The following is a 17607-nucleotide window of genomic DNA, read 5'->3' on the forward strand; positions in this document are numbered from 1 at the left end:
ATTATACGAGTTTTTATATCTTGTAACTACTATTGACTGTTAATATTAATTTTTTCTTATCTATTTTAAATGCATATTATATGCAATAGAAAATGGAAAGATACTTTTCCGAAAAAGGTTTATTATAAAATATATTATACCTTAATTAAGTACATATTCAACACTACGTACGTGAACAATCTCTGTAACAATTACAGACGCGATTGAGAACAGCTAACGTAAAGAGAATTATAAACAACACTAAAAGAGTACCCTGCAAACGGAGGAAGGCTCTTCAGGGCGGTTCGCACATATCGCGATTAATAAAAATTATGTTCTAATTAAAATTAAAAGCGATGCTACTCGTGTAAACAACGCTGGACGACGCACTTGAGCGATGTAATATTTACATCTCTGAAATGTACAGGAATTTCAAGACGGAGCACATTCGATGCTTTATGACACTGAATCTGTTTGCATGTTATGCTACCGTCGCATTCCCGTCAATTTTACATACATCACAACCACAAACATAAAATTAAGTGAGATGGAATCGCGTCAATCAAAGGCGAGACACGATTAGACTAAAAGGTATGTATAGATCGGTTATCAGTCCATTAACAAATAAAGTTACAGGTAGTTATGTCATTAATAATGGTAAACATAATGACTATATATATATAGGACTCAATCTTGAGTGTATTCTGTGTGATATAGGGGCTACATTTGAATTATTTTATTTAAAAAGCTCATTCTTTCGCGCATTTATTTAAATTCGAAAAAAACCAATATGCAGGAGAAGCACATAAAACATTACAGTTATTCGAAGATACTGGTAGAGAAGAGAGAGAGAAAAAGAGGAAGAAAATATTTTCCCAAATAAAATGCTTATGCGCCTCACCCTGTTTAGCCGACATTTACTACAATCTTTTTTTATATATTTTCATTTAATAGCTTATAATTTCGATCAAAATGGCCCCAAAACGTCAGTCTTTCCGTTTGAATTTTGTTAATTCCATTATAAGTAATTGAGCATATGACTGCTTCTTTTCGACATGACTTATATCAAAACCTTATTACTTATATTCTACATTTTGCTAAATTACGATTTATGTACAGCAATCGAGCATTCTGTTCAATTACAGTGCTAGAAGAGCATGAATATCACGCGCTGAATAATTATTACAATTTTAATAAACTACAGTGTAAACAGTGGATAACGTATTAAGAAGCAAAATATAGAATTCGCATAACAGGAGACGATATTCCCGTTCTGTGCATATTCAATTGAACAAAATACTCCGCAATGTTCGATGATGAGTATTTATCATTTTCATAGAAACAAACCAACACAACTTCACTCTTTACATTAATTGTCTTACGATAGCTCACGGTAGAATAAGTAGAATAGGTACAATTATCGTTAAACTAGAAACTCGTTAAACTCGCTCTTAACAGGAAATAAATTTTAAAACTGACCTAGGACGTTTGATTATCGAATTGCAGATGTCTATTAATGTTAATTACATTTACTCTCTCTTTCTCTCTTAGCCATTCATATATTTCCCCGCATTTGCACGGCTTGTCTGTATTCAAACATTCATACGCGTCCGCTCAGTTAAGATATAAAAAAGAGAAAAAGCAATAAATTGCATTGTCAACAAATAAATAGGAACCAGCCTATATATTACATGTAAGGTACTAAAAGTGTGAATGATAGCAACGCGGGATTCAAAACGCAGTCCTGAGGAAACATTGACTGTAAGGATATTTTAACAGCTTCTTTTTTATCGTCTGCTTCACCAATAACAAAATTACACCATCATCCTCCTCTTCTTACCATAAGCTGTTTTCACCACGTTTGCTGTTTCCATCATAAGGGTGTCCAATATGGCAATCGTGAGTCCGTTCTTTACCGCCAGTTCATCGTGATGAAACTTGGTCCATTCGTCCTCCTCGGCTTGAGCCTCTCTCGCGAGCAGCTCGTCGACCCTATCCCTGCGTTTCCTGCTCCAACGCATTACCATGTTCTCCCGCTGCAGTTTCGTTTTGAAACCGAACAACGTGGCGACTTCCTTATTAACGTACTCGATGAGCTCGTCCACGGTCTTCGGCATCTTCATCGTCGGCTTCGTCTTCACGTTCGGCTTCGTCCAGCTCGGGCCAGGTTTCTCGTACTCCGCTCGATAAACCTCGACGATAGTCTCCTTGCAGAGATCGAAGAGGAAGGTGTTGTAAATCCGTTTGTCCTTTCTTACAGCCTCGTTCTTGTCTTTGGTCAAATCGTAGATCTCGGGAGGCGCTTCCAGACTCGCGATGTCATCGCCAGCCAGTTTGGCGTTGTATATCAGGGTTGTGGCTTTCTCCGTGAACAACGTCAGTTCCTCGACGTTAGTCGGAGTCACAGCGGTCACTAGCGAGGGCGAACCAAGCGAACTCGGCAATCGGCTGTCTCCTGGTGGTGTGTACGGAGGCGGCGGTTTATTCGGTATTTCTCGAACGTAGTAAGACACTTCCTCCGCTTCCAATTTCTTTATCTGGAAAATAGTACATTTGCGTTTAGTCTACATTTGGCGACGAGGGTGACTTTGTAACGCGTTGTGAGATACATACCTCCAATTCGATTTGCAGCTGTTCGATGCGAAGCAACTTGGCTTCCAGTTCGGAGACCTCCAAGCCAGGCTGTCCCAGTGAAGCTGCAGTGAAGTAATAACAGAGATATATATATCAATAAGTACGACAGACGGAATCGAGAGACAAGTTCCTCAGGAAAAGCAACACGAGCCTTCACATTACATGAGGAATGAACAGTATATATTTGAGTTGAGTGCTCAGTGAAAAGGGGGGGAAGGGGGAGAAAAGTGGGAAACGTATAAATATATCGAAGAACAAAAAATGTTTTCAATGCATATATATATAAAACGGTACAAAGCTGTGACAAAGGTTGGACATTCCATATAATATTGTACACGAATGATAAATCTTGTCTGACAGATTCAGAGAAAAGAGAGAGAGAGAGAGAGAGAGAGAGAAAGGTAGAAGGTAATAGAGTTGATGAACAATCGTGTTGTGATGCAACGATATTTACAGGCCTTTCTTGTGTGCACATACGGATTATAATAGTCAAAGGATCAAGCATTTCATGCGACACTGATTTGTACAGAGATAACAAGTCAATGTTCGTATCATTCGTAGTTTCGTGTATTACCTTTAGACAAATATAATCTCGACTTTGCTATTTGTCTGAAAATAAACAACACATGGCTATACCAGGCAACGCTTTTGCACAGGAGAGCACACAGCCATTATAAAAAACAAAAGGTGTGTTTCTGTAGTATAATGTGTATATAGATCGAGATGTGTAAATATGTATCTGAGTGTGTCTCTGAGATGATCAGCCCACATAAAAAATGCATCGCATGATTTTTTAGTCGAGAACGACAACAATAATTCGTAAAGAGAAGAAAAAAAGACCCACTATCTCTCAACATATAAAGGTTGGTCGGTTGAAATATGTTATTCGACTCTCGCAATTGAATCCTTCGAATAGCATCTTTCAAAAACTATTATTTTGCAATATGATCACGATTTACCGTCCGGCATGTTAGATCGAACAACCCATTCGACAGCGATATCGATCGGGTCGTAATATATGTATCATTACTTTGAGCAACACACATTAGTATACATAACGTTTCAAGTTTTGAAAGAATATGTACAGTCACATGGATGAGAACGATAATATAGGATTAATATTGATTCATACATTCGATATAGAACTCGAATCGATTATGGTACAATTTACAGTTGATCCTCTAATGACTTTGTATATATTCATCTACTACGTTTCTCTAATTTCATCAAGAATATATAATACTCTAATATATCTCGGTAATTGGATTGTCATAATGAAATAGAGATAGTACCTTTGATTTTATCGATCATGGCCTCGATATCCTTCTCCGACGTGGCGACGATAGACGCAGAATGGAAATTACTCTTCACGTCGACGCTCTGATTCGCCGATTTAGTGCCGCTCAACAGATCGTCGTCCAGGATATCCATGTCCAGTCTGGAATCGTTGAAATCTCTCGGCGAGTCCATCTCGATCTCGGATACACCTCTCGGTGTATCGCCGGCTTCGCTGGATTCGGACGAAACATCCTGCTCCTGCAGCTGCGACACTCTCTCGCGTAATTCGTATATTATCTGAGAAGGCTTGTCGTCTCTATTATGCTCATCCAGTCTCAAAGGAACCGGACTTTTTTCCTCGGACAAGTCTACACCGCCAGCCTCCACTCTGTCGTGTAATTCGGCTCCTTCCAAGGATCGATTTCCCGATTCATCTCTCTTGTCCTTCGTTATTCTGTTCATCTCGGGAGATGAACTGTCGTCCTCCGCGGAAACCTCCGCACCCAGGAGCTCACTGATCTCTTCCGTCGGACTTTGTGCGCTCCGTGCATCCTTCTCGCTTTTCTGCGAATTGCTGATAGAGTCGGGCGAAGATTTTTGCGAAATTTCGTCCAGTATTCTCAGCACTTCCACCGATTTCTGCACTGCCTGATATTTCTCCGGCAAGCTGGCAGATTTTTTCGCGACGCCTGCTTTAGATAAGTCATTCTTATCTAAAATTTCAGACACCTCGAGACTCTCCTCCGAGATATCTTCGTATTCAGGATCTTTAAATATCTCGAAAGTTTTGTTTAAATTTGCAATTATTGGTGCACTTGTTATCACGATTTCGTCATTCTGTTCAACTGTGCCATCTGCTGATTCTTTAGCTTCTTCACTTTGCACAGGCGTCGCATTGTCTATTATTAAATCAGGGGAATCTCGCGAGGGTGCGACGAGTTTTTCCACAGTATCCAATCCACTTTCAGCAACTTCCACCAGATTATCCAGCTGTTCGCCATCCGAACTGTCTTGTTCCAAAATTGATTCCAGGCATTCCTTTATTTCTACGGGCATGTCTGTTTCTTCCACGACATAATAATCCCTGCCTTCGTTTACATTGCTCGTAGCAGCGGGCTCCTCTTCTTCAGCCAATTCAATTTTGGCATCAATTTCAAGTTCCGATAATACGTTATCTTCTATGCTCTCCGAATCCAGCTCTGTTATTATAATTTCCTGTGCCTCCGATACCGTTTCACGTGGACTCTCTTCGTTATCAATTTCCACGCGCAGATTTATATTTACAACAGGTTTATCGTCGCTTTCACCGGCCGCTTGTAAGATTTCTCCAAAATGATTATCCTCGATTTTTTCATCATTTTCTGCAAAATCCTTAACTTTGTCCAATAATTCGGCCATAGAATCGGAGAGTACATCACGTTTTTCATTTTCATTATTAAAAATGTTTTTCTCTTGATTATTTTCCCTAGAAATTATATCCAGTATGTCGTCGAGTTCATCGTTAGTTTTCGTGTGAGACTCTACCAATGTATTATCAATTGTGACATTGTGCATCTCAACCTTAGTGGACTCTCCTTTCGGAATGAACGCTGATACATCCTTTTCCAAGAAATTACTCGAGCTATCATCCAAGCGCGATTGCGATTTCTCGAATTCTTCTCGGTCTCCGGTGCTAATTTCATCTTGCGGCACTTCAAACGAATCAGATGTCGTCCAATCGTCTTTGTCCTGCGAAATGTTCCCCGCGCTGATTGTATGCGATTGATTTCGGTCGGCCTTAGACGCGAGTGCCACTGAATTTACGGTTTCATCGAGTGCCGGTGTCTGAATATCTTCATCAAAGTTCTTCAACGGTTTTGCATCGGTAATAGCTTCAGCTTCTAATATTTCAGCAACATTTCTATCTTTCTTCGCGTCGCTGACGATTTCCGTTGTTACATTTGTCGCGAGATCGAGACTTCTTCTGCTCTCCGATACTTTGGAAAGAATCTCAGAAATAGATTTTACATCGAGCTCTGAGATCAATTCATTTAACAATTCCTCGTTTTCATTTTCCAATGAAGTGTTGTAATCGTCAAGTGTTTCCTTAATGTGTTCCGATATTATAGATTTCTCAATTTCGTTCATTATCTCCTTGCTTTTGGCTTCATAATCGATTTCAATACGAGCCGAATTGGAAAGAATAGATGCTTCTTCTGGGATCGTTGCCGATACTTCGTTATTTATTTTGTCTGATACGTAGCTGCCACGGCTAGAATCATTGGGCGACTTTGATTTCCTGTCGTTTGCCGAACCGGAAAGAGAATCAGTATTAATTTCCTTCTCGTGCGATATTGCCTGCTTTTCGTCGTTTGCAATGTTTGAGATTTTGTCGCTGAAGACTGACTTGGATATTATTTCCGATATATCTTGCGACGTATTTCTTTCATCGTTATCCGCTTTAGATTTCTCATTCGATTCGTTACTCAAACGGGACATTATTTCAGAGAGTGCCTTAATGTCGTTTTCAATAGAACTTATATCTTCGCTCAAGTTCTTATTGTTTAGCTGCAAATAGTCCAACTTCCTCGAATAAGTGAGTATGTTGGAATCGGTAATGCGTGTAATATTTTCCACAGAATAATTGGATTTGCTCGGAATAGATTTTGAGTAGCCGACATCTTCCTGCATCTCCGACTGTATCGTGAGAATCTTCGATTGATCGGTTTTAGAAATCGGTCTGTTATCCGTCGATTTGATACTCGCATCCGAGATCGTTGGCACTTCCAATTCCGATCTAACCGTACTGAGATTCTTTTCACTATTTTCAGCATCGCGCGACACGCTACTTTGCTTCACATCGATCTGCTTTTCTATGGAAAGAGCATGCTTTCCGGAAAGTGCACTATGCGAGGCTAATGACACGGAAGTCACCGTTGGAATTTTATCATATGCTTCTGTGTACTCGTCCAAAATAGTTTGGCTGCTGTGATTAATATCCGTAATACTCTTCAGTCCTCGTTGCGCTCGTGCTCTTGATATCCGTGGATTTTGCAGATTTCTGTAAAGTATCTCTCTCACGTTTGTTGTCATACGCTATCGGCGTCACGATCTTCAGCAAATCTTTTTGCTGATTCTTCGTCGCTAAAAGATCAGATTCCGATCTGGATCTCAGTAAATCGCTGCTCTTATAGATATCCTGTATTCTCTTAAGCGGTATTTCAGGTACTTTGAAGTCAGCCAATGACTTTGGCTCTATAGCTAGCTTATCAGTTTCTTTAATACCTTTCTTTGTTTCCAATTTTTTGCGCATCTCGTGGATGGTCGTGTCATATCTCTGTTGAACAAAAACAGGAATTTTGTAGAAAATAATCGAATTATCGTTCAGTGTAGACTTACCTTAATCTGATTCAGCAGGTTTGCTTCCAAAGCGCGTAGTTGCTTCTTTGCTTGCCTCTTTGCTTCCCTTTTTAGACGCGCCATTTCGATACGTCGTTCCGCCAATTTCTCAGTAAGAAGTCCTATCCTTCCTTCGACATCGCTTGTATCGGACGAGAGAGTGGTATCTATAAAAGAACACAGACCTCTCTCTGATCGTGATCAGAGTTGGAAATTATGCGAATGTTATACTTAATGAACGTAAATGTTATAATTATTGTGTAGTTCTCGAAGTCCTAGAATAATAAATCGTTGTTTGCCTCGACGAGAACTTGAGAGCTGTGACTATTATTTAACTTTAAATTGATCAGCAACGTACATGATTTGGCCCGAATTTTTAAAATCACTCGAAAGTACATTATATTACCTTGCTGAGATAAGACATTCGATGCTGCTGCGACAAGTTTGAACGCCGCCTGCTCCATACGGCTTACACGGTCCTCTTCCGCTCTTAATCTTGCGTGCCAAGCCATCCACTCCTCGACGCAGTTCTTACGCGATGTGAGCGCGGTTTCGCGTGCGGATAAAATTCTGAAGAAAAACAGAGAGAGATGTGAGAACTCAAAGAACGCGCAAAAATATGCGTGTGCAAGCCCGACATGCGAACCGCTTCTGCAGAGAATCTATTTTTACAATGCTTTGCCCGATGTAGTGTGAATGCACAGTTTATTATTAGACTTTTCAACACACATGACTTCAGTGTGATTCAAGATTTCGCTAGCGAAACCTACGCGTGCTGCTTCAAATAGCGTTTCGGAAAGTTAAACGTATACATAAACACGCATAAACATATTTTACTTACTGTTCAAAATCTCTGTCCTTTGATCTGACGACTACGGATTTCGACAAATTTTTCTCGCTGTCCCCAGAACTGTGATGAGAAATGGCGAAAGTGTCAACTTGAGATGTGGATACATTTTGAACGCTGCGTTCGTTTCTGGAAGAACTCTCATCATTGTCGACTTTTCTGTTCAAAACTTGGCTGTACGTGTTTTCTTTACTCTCGTACGAACTTTCATTATTGATGTCTAATTGAGACGATTCGTTCTCCACTTTTGTCCGTTTGTCATGATGCTTTATAAGCTCCTCCGATATATGAGAACTTGATTTGGATTGCAATATATTTTCCGTTAATGTGTTAGAAGACGATTTTGTTTTCTGGTACTTGGAGCTTTTGCGCTTGGAGCTTGTTTTCAACTCGGTGCTGTATTGTAGCTTTTTCGATACGTCCTTATCACTCGTAACCGATTTATCAATCTTCTTGGAGCTCTTGCTTGAATTTGTCTGCAACATACTTTCAGAGACTTGCGACGATTTTGTTGTTTTGGAGATGGTATCTTGAATTATCGTGTTTATCTCTTCCTCTATCGATTCACTGTTAGCAGTTACAATGTTGGACGTTGAATCTTTTTCTGTCAAGATAGTAGCGGTTTGTACAGAGGGATCCGCTACCTGTGACACTGTCCTCGACCTTTTGGATAATTCTTCCACTAACGTATCGGACTCGGATTTTACATAGTCAGGTAACGACACATTCAATTCCAATTTCGACGATTGCGGTACTCCGATCACTTCCTGATTTTCCAAAAGTCGTTTTATTTTCATAGGATGGCCTTGAATTCGCTTGGATTCCATGTCGAGCTGATTTTGTTTATTCCGCAAAATATCCGCTCTGGGCATTTTTTCATCGTACTTTCGAGATCTTAGCTCATATTTCGACATATCGCCTTTCTTTTGTGACTTTGCAGGATTCTTTTCCAATTTCTTACTCTCAGCCGGGTCATCAAATTTTGTTGCGGACGTATTGCATTCTTTAGTCGAATTCAAGAATATGGATCTGAAACTTTTCGGTGTTTGCAAGCGTGGGTCTACTTGAGACTGATCGTGCTGAGATTTATCCGAATCGATCAAGGAGCTCATGGAGCTATTGCTACGTATATCGTAACCCTTCATAGGACCCGATAATCTTCTCGGCGATTGACTGTCGGCGCTCCTCTTCAATTTTGTTAAAATATTCTTCGTCGATATTTGCGGATTAAACATGTTTCTCTGCTTCTGCAGCATAAGCTTACGTTCCTGGCTTGTAATTACGTACAAATATTTTAACCTGTTAACAAACGGTACATTTTAGTACAAAAGTGGAAGATTACACGATATACAATTGCATAAATATTACTCACCTGCTAATTTCGTCCTTCTCTTGCTGCAACTTTAGAATTAGAGCTCTCTGTTTCTTTTTTACGGAACGGCTATCTTGTCCGGTGTCTTTTAAAACGCGTTTCTGTTCTTCCAATTGCATCAACTTCTTAGTCTTGTCGTTCAACGTTTTCTCTCGAGATTTGAACAATTCTTCAATTTTATTGCATCGCTGATTTTCATCTCTTATGAGCTGCGCTATCTGAAAAAGAAAGCAGAGTTTAATAATCCAGTTAATGTACACAAATGTACGCAGCGTATTATAATAAAATATAATTACTTCGAGGTCTAAGTACTGATTAAACGAGCATGTTACATCCCGAGTTGAAATACTAATTTCAGTCCCGGTTTCCGTTTTTATCGACGAGGTAGTTTCGTGTAAGCTAATTTCAGACATGGTCCTTATTTTGTTGGGCAGTGACATCTTTTCAATTTGGTCCAAGTCTTCGTGTTGCTCAGCCGAATCTAAAGACAGCTGAGGAACTTCGGTTTCCCTCGATAATGATCGTTCACATGCAGCCTCCGTGTGGACTTCCAACAATTGCTTTTGCGTGTCCCGTTTCTTCGCGGATATATCCGTTTGTGTCGCCATATCATTTACCGTTTGAGTCTGTACTTCCGCTACTTTGACCACCGCTTTACTGAATTTTCCATAGTTAATACCCGACTCGTCAGTGTTGCCCTGGTTCGTGGAAGTGTAATGTTCTCTGTTAAAATGCGCTTCGTCGCTCGATCTCCAGGTCTCGGCGATATCTTTCTTCGTATAATCAAGTGGATTCCAAACTGCTGCAAAAAATATTTTTAATACTTAGTTACACGTTTGTATATATCTATCCCTCTGCCACGTTTATGTCACAACATTGTTATATTTTCAGATAAATAATTGCATTAATAGTCTCCTTACTTTTTCCAACAGCATCGTTATCGACTGCAGCGGCTGCACGGTCTTCTCCAGTTTGCACAATCTTTCCCAATTCCTCATCTTTCTCGTTAACTTTTTGTAAATTCTTTTGTTCCTGTTCGCGGTTAGTATTATACAAACATTTCTCGACATCCATGATCTGCCTGAGAGACTCATTGTAAGAATCATAGAGGTGCAGTTCTGCCTGAAATTGCATATGCAAAGCTGTTGGATGCATCTGAAATTTCAATGCACTTTTATTTTACAAAGGACATTATCGTAGCCGGATAAATATGTAAAAATGCATTTGTACTCACCAATTGTATCTCGCTTTGTTCTTGCTCGGATTTTATTATCGGCTTATGCTTTGGACATCTTGCATCCGCTTCCGAATCACTGTTTTGTATCCATTTTCTTCGTTTAGACCTGACCATAAGATTCATCTTTTCCGGCGTGGTTAAATTGTGGAAGTCTTGCGGGGCGTATCCGTCCCTGAAAGAGATTCTTCTAGGGTCGAATAATGTATCTGGCAGTGTGCTGATATCTACATCGTTCGAATCATCGTTAGTATTCGATTCTTTAGTCGTGATGGTGCTCTGTAAATATGACTCTTCATCATTTTTAGTGCTTGTGCCTGCAGACTGCGCCGCAGAATGTTCTTTACATTTGAAACTCTCTAGAGTTTTGGCTGAGCGGGCAGAATTGGTGCTCTGCTTACTTTCCGCAGTCGTTTCGGAATCTTTACTCTTGGATGACTGAGCAGAACCCGCAGGATAAACATTTACACGATTCTTGGAACTGTTTGTTTCAGATACGGTTCCAATGTTTTCAGATAGCTCCGAATCGATGCTGTGCAACGTCCCTTCGATCTTGTTGTTCGAAGTTTTATTTTTATCGGACACTCTCTTTGCTTGCTCCTTATGAATAGTGTTTGATTTGTCTTGCTTTAATTGTCTATTATCTGAATCAGACTTATGTTTAGAGTCTTCTATGTCAGGCCTTTGCTTCGAGTGGCAAACGTCTTTAGATTTATTTTCTGCAATATTAGATAGAATGCCAATATTGTTGTCCCTTAATGTGACTTTATCCGGTACTTTCCAAGATGGAAAGACCGGCGGTTCGTTGCTCGACATCCGACACTTAGATTCTAGATTCTCTCTCGTTAATTCCACAGATTGTACATTGAAGGATCTCTGTCTTTTGTCATTATCCTTTTTAACACTAGACATAACAAAATTCTTATCCTTTGATTTTGTTGACGGATAATCGTTATTTTTTGCAGTATGAAATGGTCTATCATTCTTTGGTAAAGATAATCTTATGTTGCTCATATCGATTGCATCTTTTCTGGAGATACGTCTCGGACTTCGACTGCGTTTCACTTGATCTTGTGCAAATTCATCCCTTTTCGTACATGAAGAATCATCCTTTTTCAGTCTTTTAGATCTGTTTTCTTTTTCCCTAGAACTGTCTCTGACATGCTCCTTCTTCTTACTTAAATTAGATGCTATGGACACATTCGGCGCTTTCAACGGCTCTATGCTTTCGGAATTAATAATTGACGATCCATCTGATGAGAAATCTAATTTTCTCTGCACCCTGTCAAGTCTTAATGTTTTGTCAGATTTATCGTGTGCAAATTCCTTTGCAGCTATTTCAGACTTTGAAGACAATTCCTTTGAGACAGAATTTTCTCTACTAGAGAAATCAAGTGTTTTTGGAGAAATTTTTAGATCTGGAACTTTCAATGGTCTAATGAAATCCATTTTTTGTACAATTTGATACAAATTCTGTGTACTATTTGTTTTTAATACTGAAGAAGTCAAACTGCTCTTAGACTGAGAACTTGGATTATATTTTTTTGTATTAATATCAGTGCGGTCGCCTAAGGCGAGCTTTTGTTTCACTGCGCTAATAAATGTAAAGGGATATGGTTGTACAGGATGATACGATAGCAAATTTTCTAAATTCTTTCTGCCGAGTGTGGGAACTTGTTGATTATCTGATTGTTTATCAGAAGTTTGCCATTGTGCATCTCTTGTAATCTGTGCTGCCTGTAATAAAAAAAATTATAAAGATTATACAGAGAGATTGAAACAAAAGAGCAAAAAATAAATATTACTTACAATAGCAGAAGTTTCTGCGCGTTTAGCAATAACATCTGGATCTGAGAAGAAGACATATTTCTTTTTATCACCAGATTCTTCTTTCTGACCACTGCTCTTCATATTTTCATTTTTAAATCATGTAGACAGCATCCTATAAGACATCTGACTTATAAATCCATATATAATTATAATAAAAGACAAAAATTACAGTTGACTTTAATATTAAGATATTCTTCAATAGTTAACATTTTTATACAAAACACTTTAACCAAATTATTATTTTTACAATGTTATTCAGTTTTAATCGTTGCAATCAAAGTTTGAGATTCACGAACGATTGTTGTAAAACTTATAAATATTCCTCACCATTTACAATTATACAAACTTAAAATGTTTATATACGTTTGTCGAAAAAAAGTAAACTTAACTATTATACCATTGCAGGTAAACAATCTTCTTCTAATTTTGGATAATTCTCTTTATGATGACCACAATTGCATAATCGAGATATGACATTTCTTCGAAAACAAAAATTGTACACACAATTCACTATATAATTTATGGCGCCATATTTTAAAGGTTTACAGCACAAAGTGATGATACGATTTTCGATCAATGACTCTACAATGAAAATTCTTACCAGGAGCGTCTTGACGAAGTTGTACGGCACTTTATCCCTCTTTTTTTCTATACGAAAATCCTGTGAACACAGCGTACATACACCGCACCGCGCACAGTGCTATCGCGTTCTCAATAGTTTGTCACAACGGCCGTTTGTAAACCGCGATCACGTGGTACGTTAGGACTCGCTACGATTAAACGTAGCAACGGGGAGGTATACACACACGGGAATGTAATCGATAATAACGCGAACGCGAGAATTTTGTGAGAGACGAGGAAGCCCGTGCAACCGCATGACAGTTCCGTGCACGCTTCGTACTCGTCGCACCGCCGGCTAGGCGTATATCACACGTATATTATTTCGCCATGGGAGCACACGGTTACCTTGACGTTCAAGACCGTTGGATCCTCTCTCCCTCTCGCCCTCGCTCTTCTATCCCGTCACCGCCGCGTCACAAATTCCGATAAAACCTTTATCGCGGCACCTGTAGGCGCCATATATACATACTTTCCGTGCGGCCGGCAAATACATCCAATACATGCCTCGTCCGTCCAATCACAAATCCTCGACGATGCAGTTCTGCGACGATTGGTCTGTACAAAAGTCACGAAGTTGTTTAAACTATTGAAAATAAACCGATTGTGGGCCTAAAGATATATTTAAACCGACCTGCATAAATGCATATTTATAAAAAAATTGACCAATCATACATCTAATGAAAATTTATATCAGATATATGATTGGTCAATTTCCTTACACACATTCTTTCTACGCACCTACGTTTGTTGTGTGAGAGGCTTATCTTTATATACTCTATAATTTGTGGCTTCTGCCAACGACGCCACTCGAGTCGCGCATAAACTATTTAAATTCAAACCAGTTAGCTAAATAACATACTGGAGTGAGCTTGAAGAAGTAGGGGGTGGTCCACCGTGGAAGAGAGAGAGCTATATTGGACGGGGATGTCTGTCACATATCTGTTTCATTTTTAATATCCCCACCATACATGGTAGTAAATGCGGAAAGAGGACAGAAGTCCCTGCCTACTATTGTTATCCTTGGGCCGCGAATTGTACATTGGTCCTTATGATTGTATAGCTCACTACTTCAAACAAACGTGGTCGTATGGAAGGGGCAGCACCTATCCGGTTGCCAGCAAGGAGAGAAGGGAAGAAATTCAAACGAGTAACGACATACAACGGTATTTCTTGTATCGCGTGTGATAGAAACAAATATAGATTTATATAGGTTTCTTTTGTGCAATAGATTCATATTTTGCAAGAATCAAGGTATGTATTCGATGATACGCGTGTCAGGACGCATTTATATATAGTTTGAACTAACAATATTGTTCTTTTTCAAGGAAAATAAAGACGTCGAAACGATGACTGACCAACCGGAATGGAAGCCAGTGGAAAAAGTATTGAACGAGGACTGTAAGGAAACACTCACCAAGTTGGAAAAGATCTTGCAAAACGCAGAATGTTCCAAGGAGACGCGACTAATTTACTATGAGCAGGTACAGAATTGTATAAAGGAACAGTTAGATGACATTGTGACTGAAGCACAATCAAAGAAGCTGTTGTTGTTAAAGACCATAGAGGATTGGAAAAAGCAAGGTATTTATTCGATGACACGCATTTCAAAGCAGCTATATATAATTTTAACTTGTGTTTTTTAATTTTAATTATGTTATTATTTTTCAAAGAAGATACAAGCATTGGAGGAATGATTGATTATCCCAAATGGAAGCCAGTTGAAAAAACAATTAATGAGGCAGTTAAGAAGACACTCAATACGTTGCAGAAAGACTGGGAAGATATAGGATGCTCTAATGAGACGCAATTAATATATTATAAGCAAGTACAGAATCATATAAAGGAATTGCTGTATGACATGATAGCTGAATCACATTCTAAGAAGGAACAGTTGTTAAACAACGTACAGGAATTATTAAAACAGAACGCAAAATTAAATGCAGAATTAAACTTTACAAGTGAGCAAAATCCGAACCTGGATATAGTGTCCAAGAAGACCTACGACCAGATGCCATTGAACGAAGTGGAACAAGTACTTCAAGCAAATCTACAAATCTTGGAAGGCATAAAAAAAGAACGTATGATGTTAATAAAGGAATTGCTGACAAAGGAACATGTCATTTGTGAGAAACTCGGTATCAAAAAGTTTAACATCAGTACAGATGTTGTACCTACTGAGCAGGAACTCGAGAGTTTCAAGTTGTATCTACAGAAACAAGAGAACGAAAAAATACGTTTAGAAAATGTTTTTACGGAAATACGTCATTCTATAATTGAAATGATGGATGATTTGGATATAGCTCCTTCTTCGTCATTTGAACAATTGGTTTGCGATAATCCTGAGGAGTTTGTGCTCAATAAAAACAATATGGCAAAATTGAAAGAGTTTAGAGACGAGTTAAAAACACAAGTGGAAGAAACAAAGTGCCGTGTTGAGAAAATGAAAGAAGATTTATCGGCATTGTGGAAATATCTTGATGAACCTGTCGATGTTTATCACTCCTTTCTTGAAAGACATCCTGGTTACAGCACGAGTACAATAAATGCTTTCAATGCGGAAATAAAACGGTTGAAAGAGAAAAGAAAGGAGAATATTTTCAGATACGTTACTCAGCTCAGGTATGAATTGATGAATTTGTGGGATTTATGCAAATACTGTGAAGCAGAAAGAAATGCATTTGCACCATTTCATTCCAATACATTCACCGAGGATCTGCTAATGTTACATGAGTTAGAAGTGGAAAAGCTACGCAAATTTTATAATGATAATCGAACAATATTTGACCTTCTGGAACAGCGCGAAAATGTTATAATTAAGATAAAAGAATTACTTCAACGTGCAAATAATCCTGATCGCTATCACAATCGCGGAGGCCAGTTATTAATGGAAGAGAGGGAACGTAAGACGATACAAAAGAAGTTGCCCAAAATTGAAGAAGAATTGAGGCAATTGATAAATGAATATGAAACTGTGCACAACCAGATGTTTACCATTCATGGTACATCTTTGGAAAATGTCTTAGCAGAATCTTGGGAAAATATCCATCACGAGAAGGAAACGATCAAAAAGGCGAGGAAAGAGGCAAAGGATAAATCTGTTAAGAAATCACCTTTGAACAGTTCCAAACCAGGTATGTCTCACCTCAGTATTGTTAGAACTCCACTAGGTTTATCGAAGCGTAAATTGTTCACTCCGTCTCCCAATACATCGTCAAAGAGAAACAGAAATGGCGACAGAACCAAGCCCACTGTTGTTGCATCCAAGATTAGAAGAAGTGGAAGACTTCCAAAAATTCTTATAACAAAACCGAGTAGATCTTCAAAAGGTGGACAAAAAAGAAAGGAATCGTTGTCACCCAATAATAGTGTGGTGGATACAACATACAGTAAATTCCAAGGCCATATGACAGAGAGAGAAGAATTACACAGTTCAATGCTGCCGGACCAAATATTGAAGACCAGCAATAAATTCAATATCAACAAAACGCCAATAGTACGAACGCCCATGAAGCCGTTGAGGAAAAATCTCTCTGCTGCTACAACGCCTACCAGTAGTTCTGCGCGCAAAGCCCCGCACAGTCCCAGAATAACGAAAACTCCAAAATTAGTGCCAACTACGAATAATTTACCTTTTATTTTTTAAAGAGAAAAAACAGGACAATAAATTTTATATAAAATCTACGAAATAATAAATTTTAATTGACTTAGAAACGGAGGGTGGTGGTGTATACGTTAATGGAAATATAGAGGAGATGTTGCAGAACATGGAACAGTGGGTAGGGGAGAAGAAAGTGGAAGTGAATACCACAAATTTTAATTGTATAACAAAATGTTCTTGCTTGTAAGAACAATTTTAGAAGTGATTTGATTTGAATCAAGTTCTAATTGTGTTAAAAATTTGTTTTTCAGACATTTTTATCAAATGTTGTATAGCAGTAACAAGGGTCGTATACATAACTACTCAGTAAAGTTGGAGTACAAAATCTATTGAACTACTAATTTTTTAAAGTTTCAAACTATAAATTGAATTAAATACTCATCGTACATAAGAATGTAATTAAAAATTATCGCATACTTAATAATATAATAGTATAAAATCTATTAAATTACTTTCAATGTAGTATAGTCGAGATTAATTTAAGTTAAAAAGTAAAATTATTTATTAGATTAAGAAAAGCACGTTACTTTTTCATAAGATTTTTCTTTCACTGAATAGGATTAGTTCAACGCAATTCTTGTACGCAGCTAATATATTAAGTGAATTGAATATTAATAGTCAATTCAATTGATTAAATTGTTTATGCTGAAACACAACAGAAGAGTACTTTTTGCCTCACCTGTTTTTCTTTTTTCGCTGAATCTTTGTGATGTAAGTAATTTTAACTAATTTTTTTAAGTTTTAAACTGTAAATTGAATTGGATAATCATCGCACA

The 17607-nt window shown here is 38.4% G+C and overlaps 2 protein-coding genes across 3 annotated transcripts; one reads left to right on the forward strand and one right to left on the reverse strand.

Annotated features, from left to right (window-relative positions):
* Positions 1-101: 101 nt before the first annotated feature.
* Positions 102-13618, reverse strand: LOC105676137 (testis-specific gamma-tubulin ring protein 91). The gene is given in 13 exon segments (XM_012373796.2): positions 102-2516; positions 2593-2675; positions 3906-6885; positions 6887-7207; positions 7270-7460; positions 7676-7839; positions 8111-9415; positions 9489-9706; positions 9785-10290; positions 10409-10643; positions 10723-12459; positions 12532-12664; positions 13154-13618. Coding segments are annotated over 12 exon segments (8565 nt in total). The 5' UTR covers positions 12634-12664; positions 13154-13618; the 3' UTR covers positions 102-1793.
* A 650-nt stretch (positions 13619-14268) lies between these two features.
* LOC105676140 (protein regulator of cytokinesis 1-like) lies at positions 14269-17492 on the forward strand. 2 transcript variants are annotated; one of them, XM_067355395.1, is made up of 3 exons: positions 14269-14424; positions 14499-14754; positions 14847-17492. In XM_067355395.1, exons 2-3 carry the CDS (start codon positions 14520-14522, stop codon positions 16814-16816), a joined length of 2205 nt encoding a protein of 734 aa, XP_067211496.1. In that variant the 5' UTR covers positions 14269-14424; positions 14499-14519; the 3' UTR covers positions 16817-17492. The 2 variants fall into 2 exon arrangements, with proteins under 2 accessions (XP_067211496.1, XP_012229224.2); XM_012373801.2 differs by having other exon boundaries at positions 14270-14424; positions 14844-17492.
* The last annotated feature ends 115 nt before the right edge of the window (positions 17493-17607 follow it).

The sequence above is a fragment of the Linepithema humile genome, chromosome 5, assembly GCF_040581485.1.
Source record: "Linepithema humile isolate Giens D197 chromosome 5, Lhum_UNIL_v1.0, whole genome shotgun sequence".
In the NCBI taxonomy this organism is placed as follows: Eukaryota; Metazoa; Arthropoda; class Insecta; order Hymenoptera; family Formicidae; genus Linepithema; species Linepithema humile.

Excerpts from the sequence above, each read along its gene's own strand:
- LOC105676140 (XM_012373801.2), top strand. The coding sequence starts at position 14,520 with ATGACTGACCAACCGGAATGGAAGCCAGTGGAAAAAGTATTGAACGAG. Across the intron at positions 14,755-14,843 it reads AGAGGATTGGAAAAAGCAAG|AAGATACAAGCATTGGAGGA; the intron begins GTATTTATTCGA and ends TATTTTTCAAAG.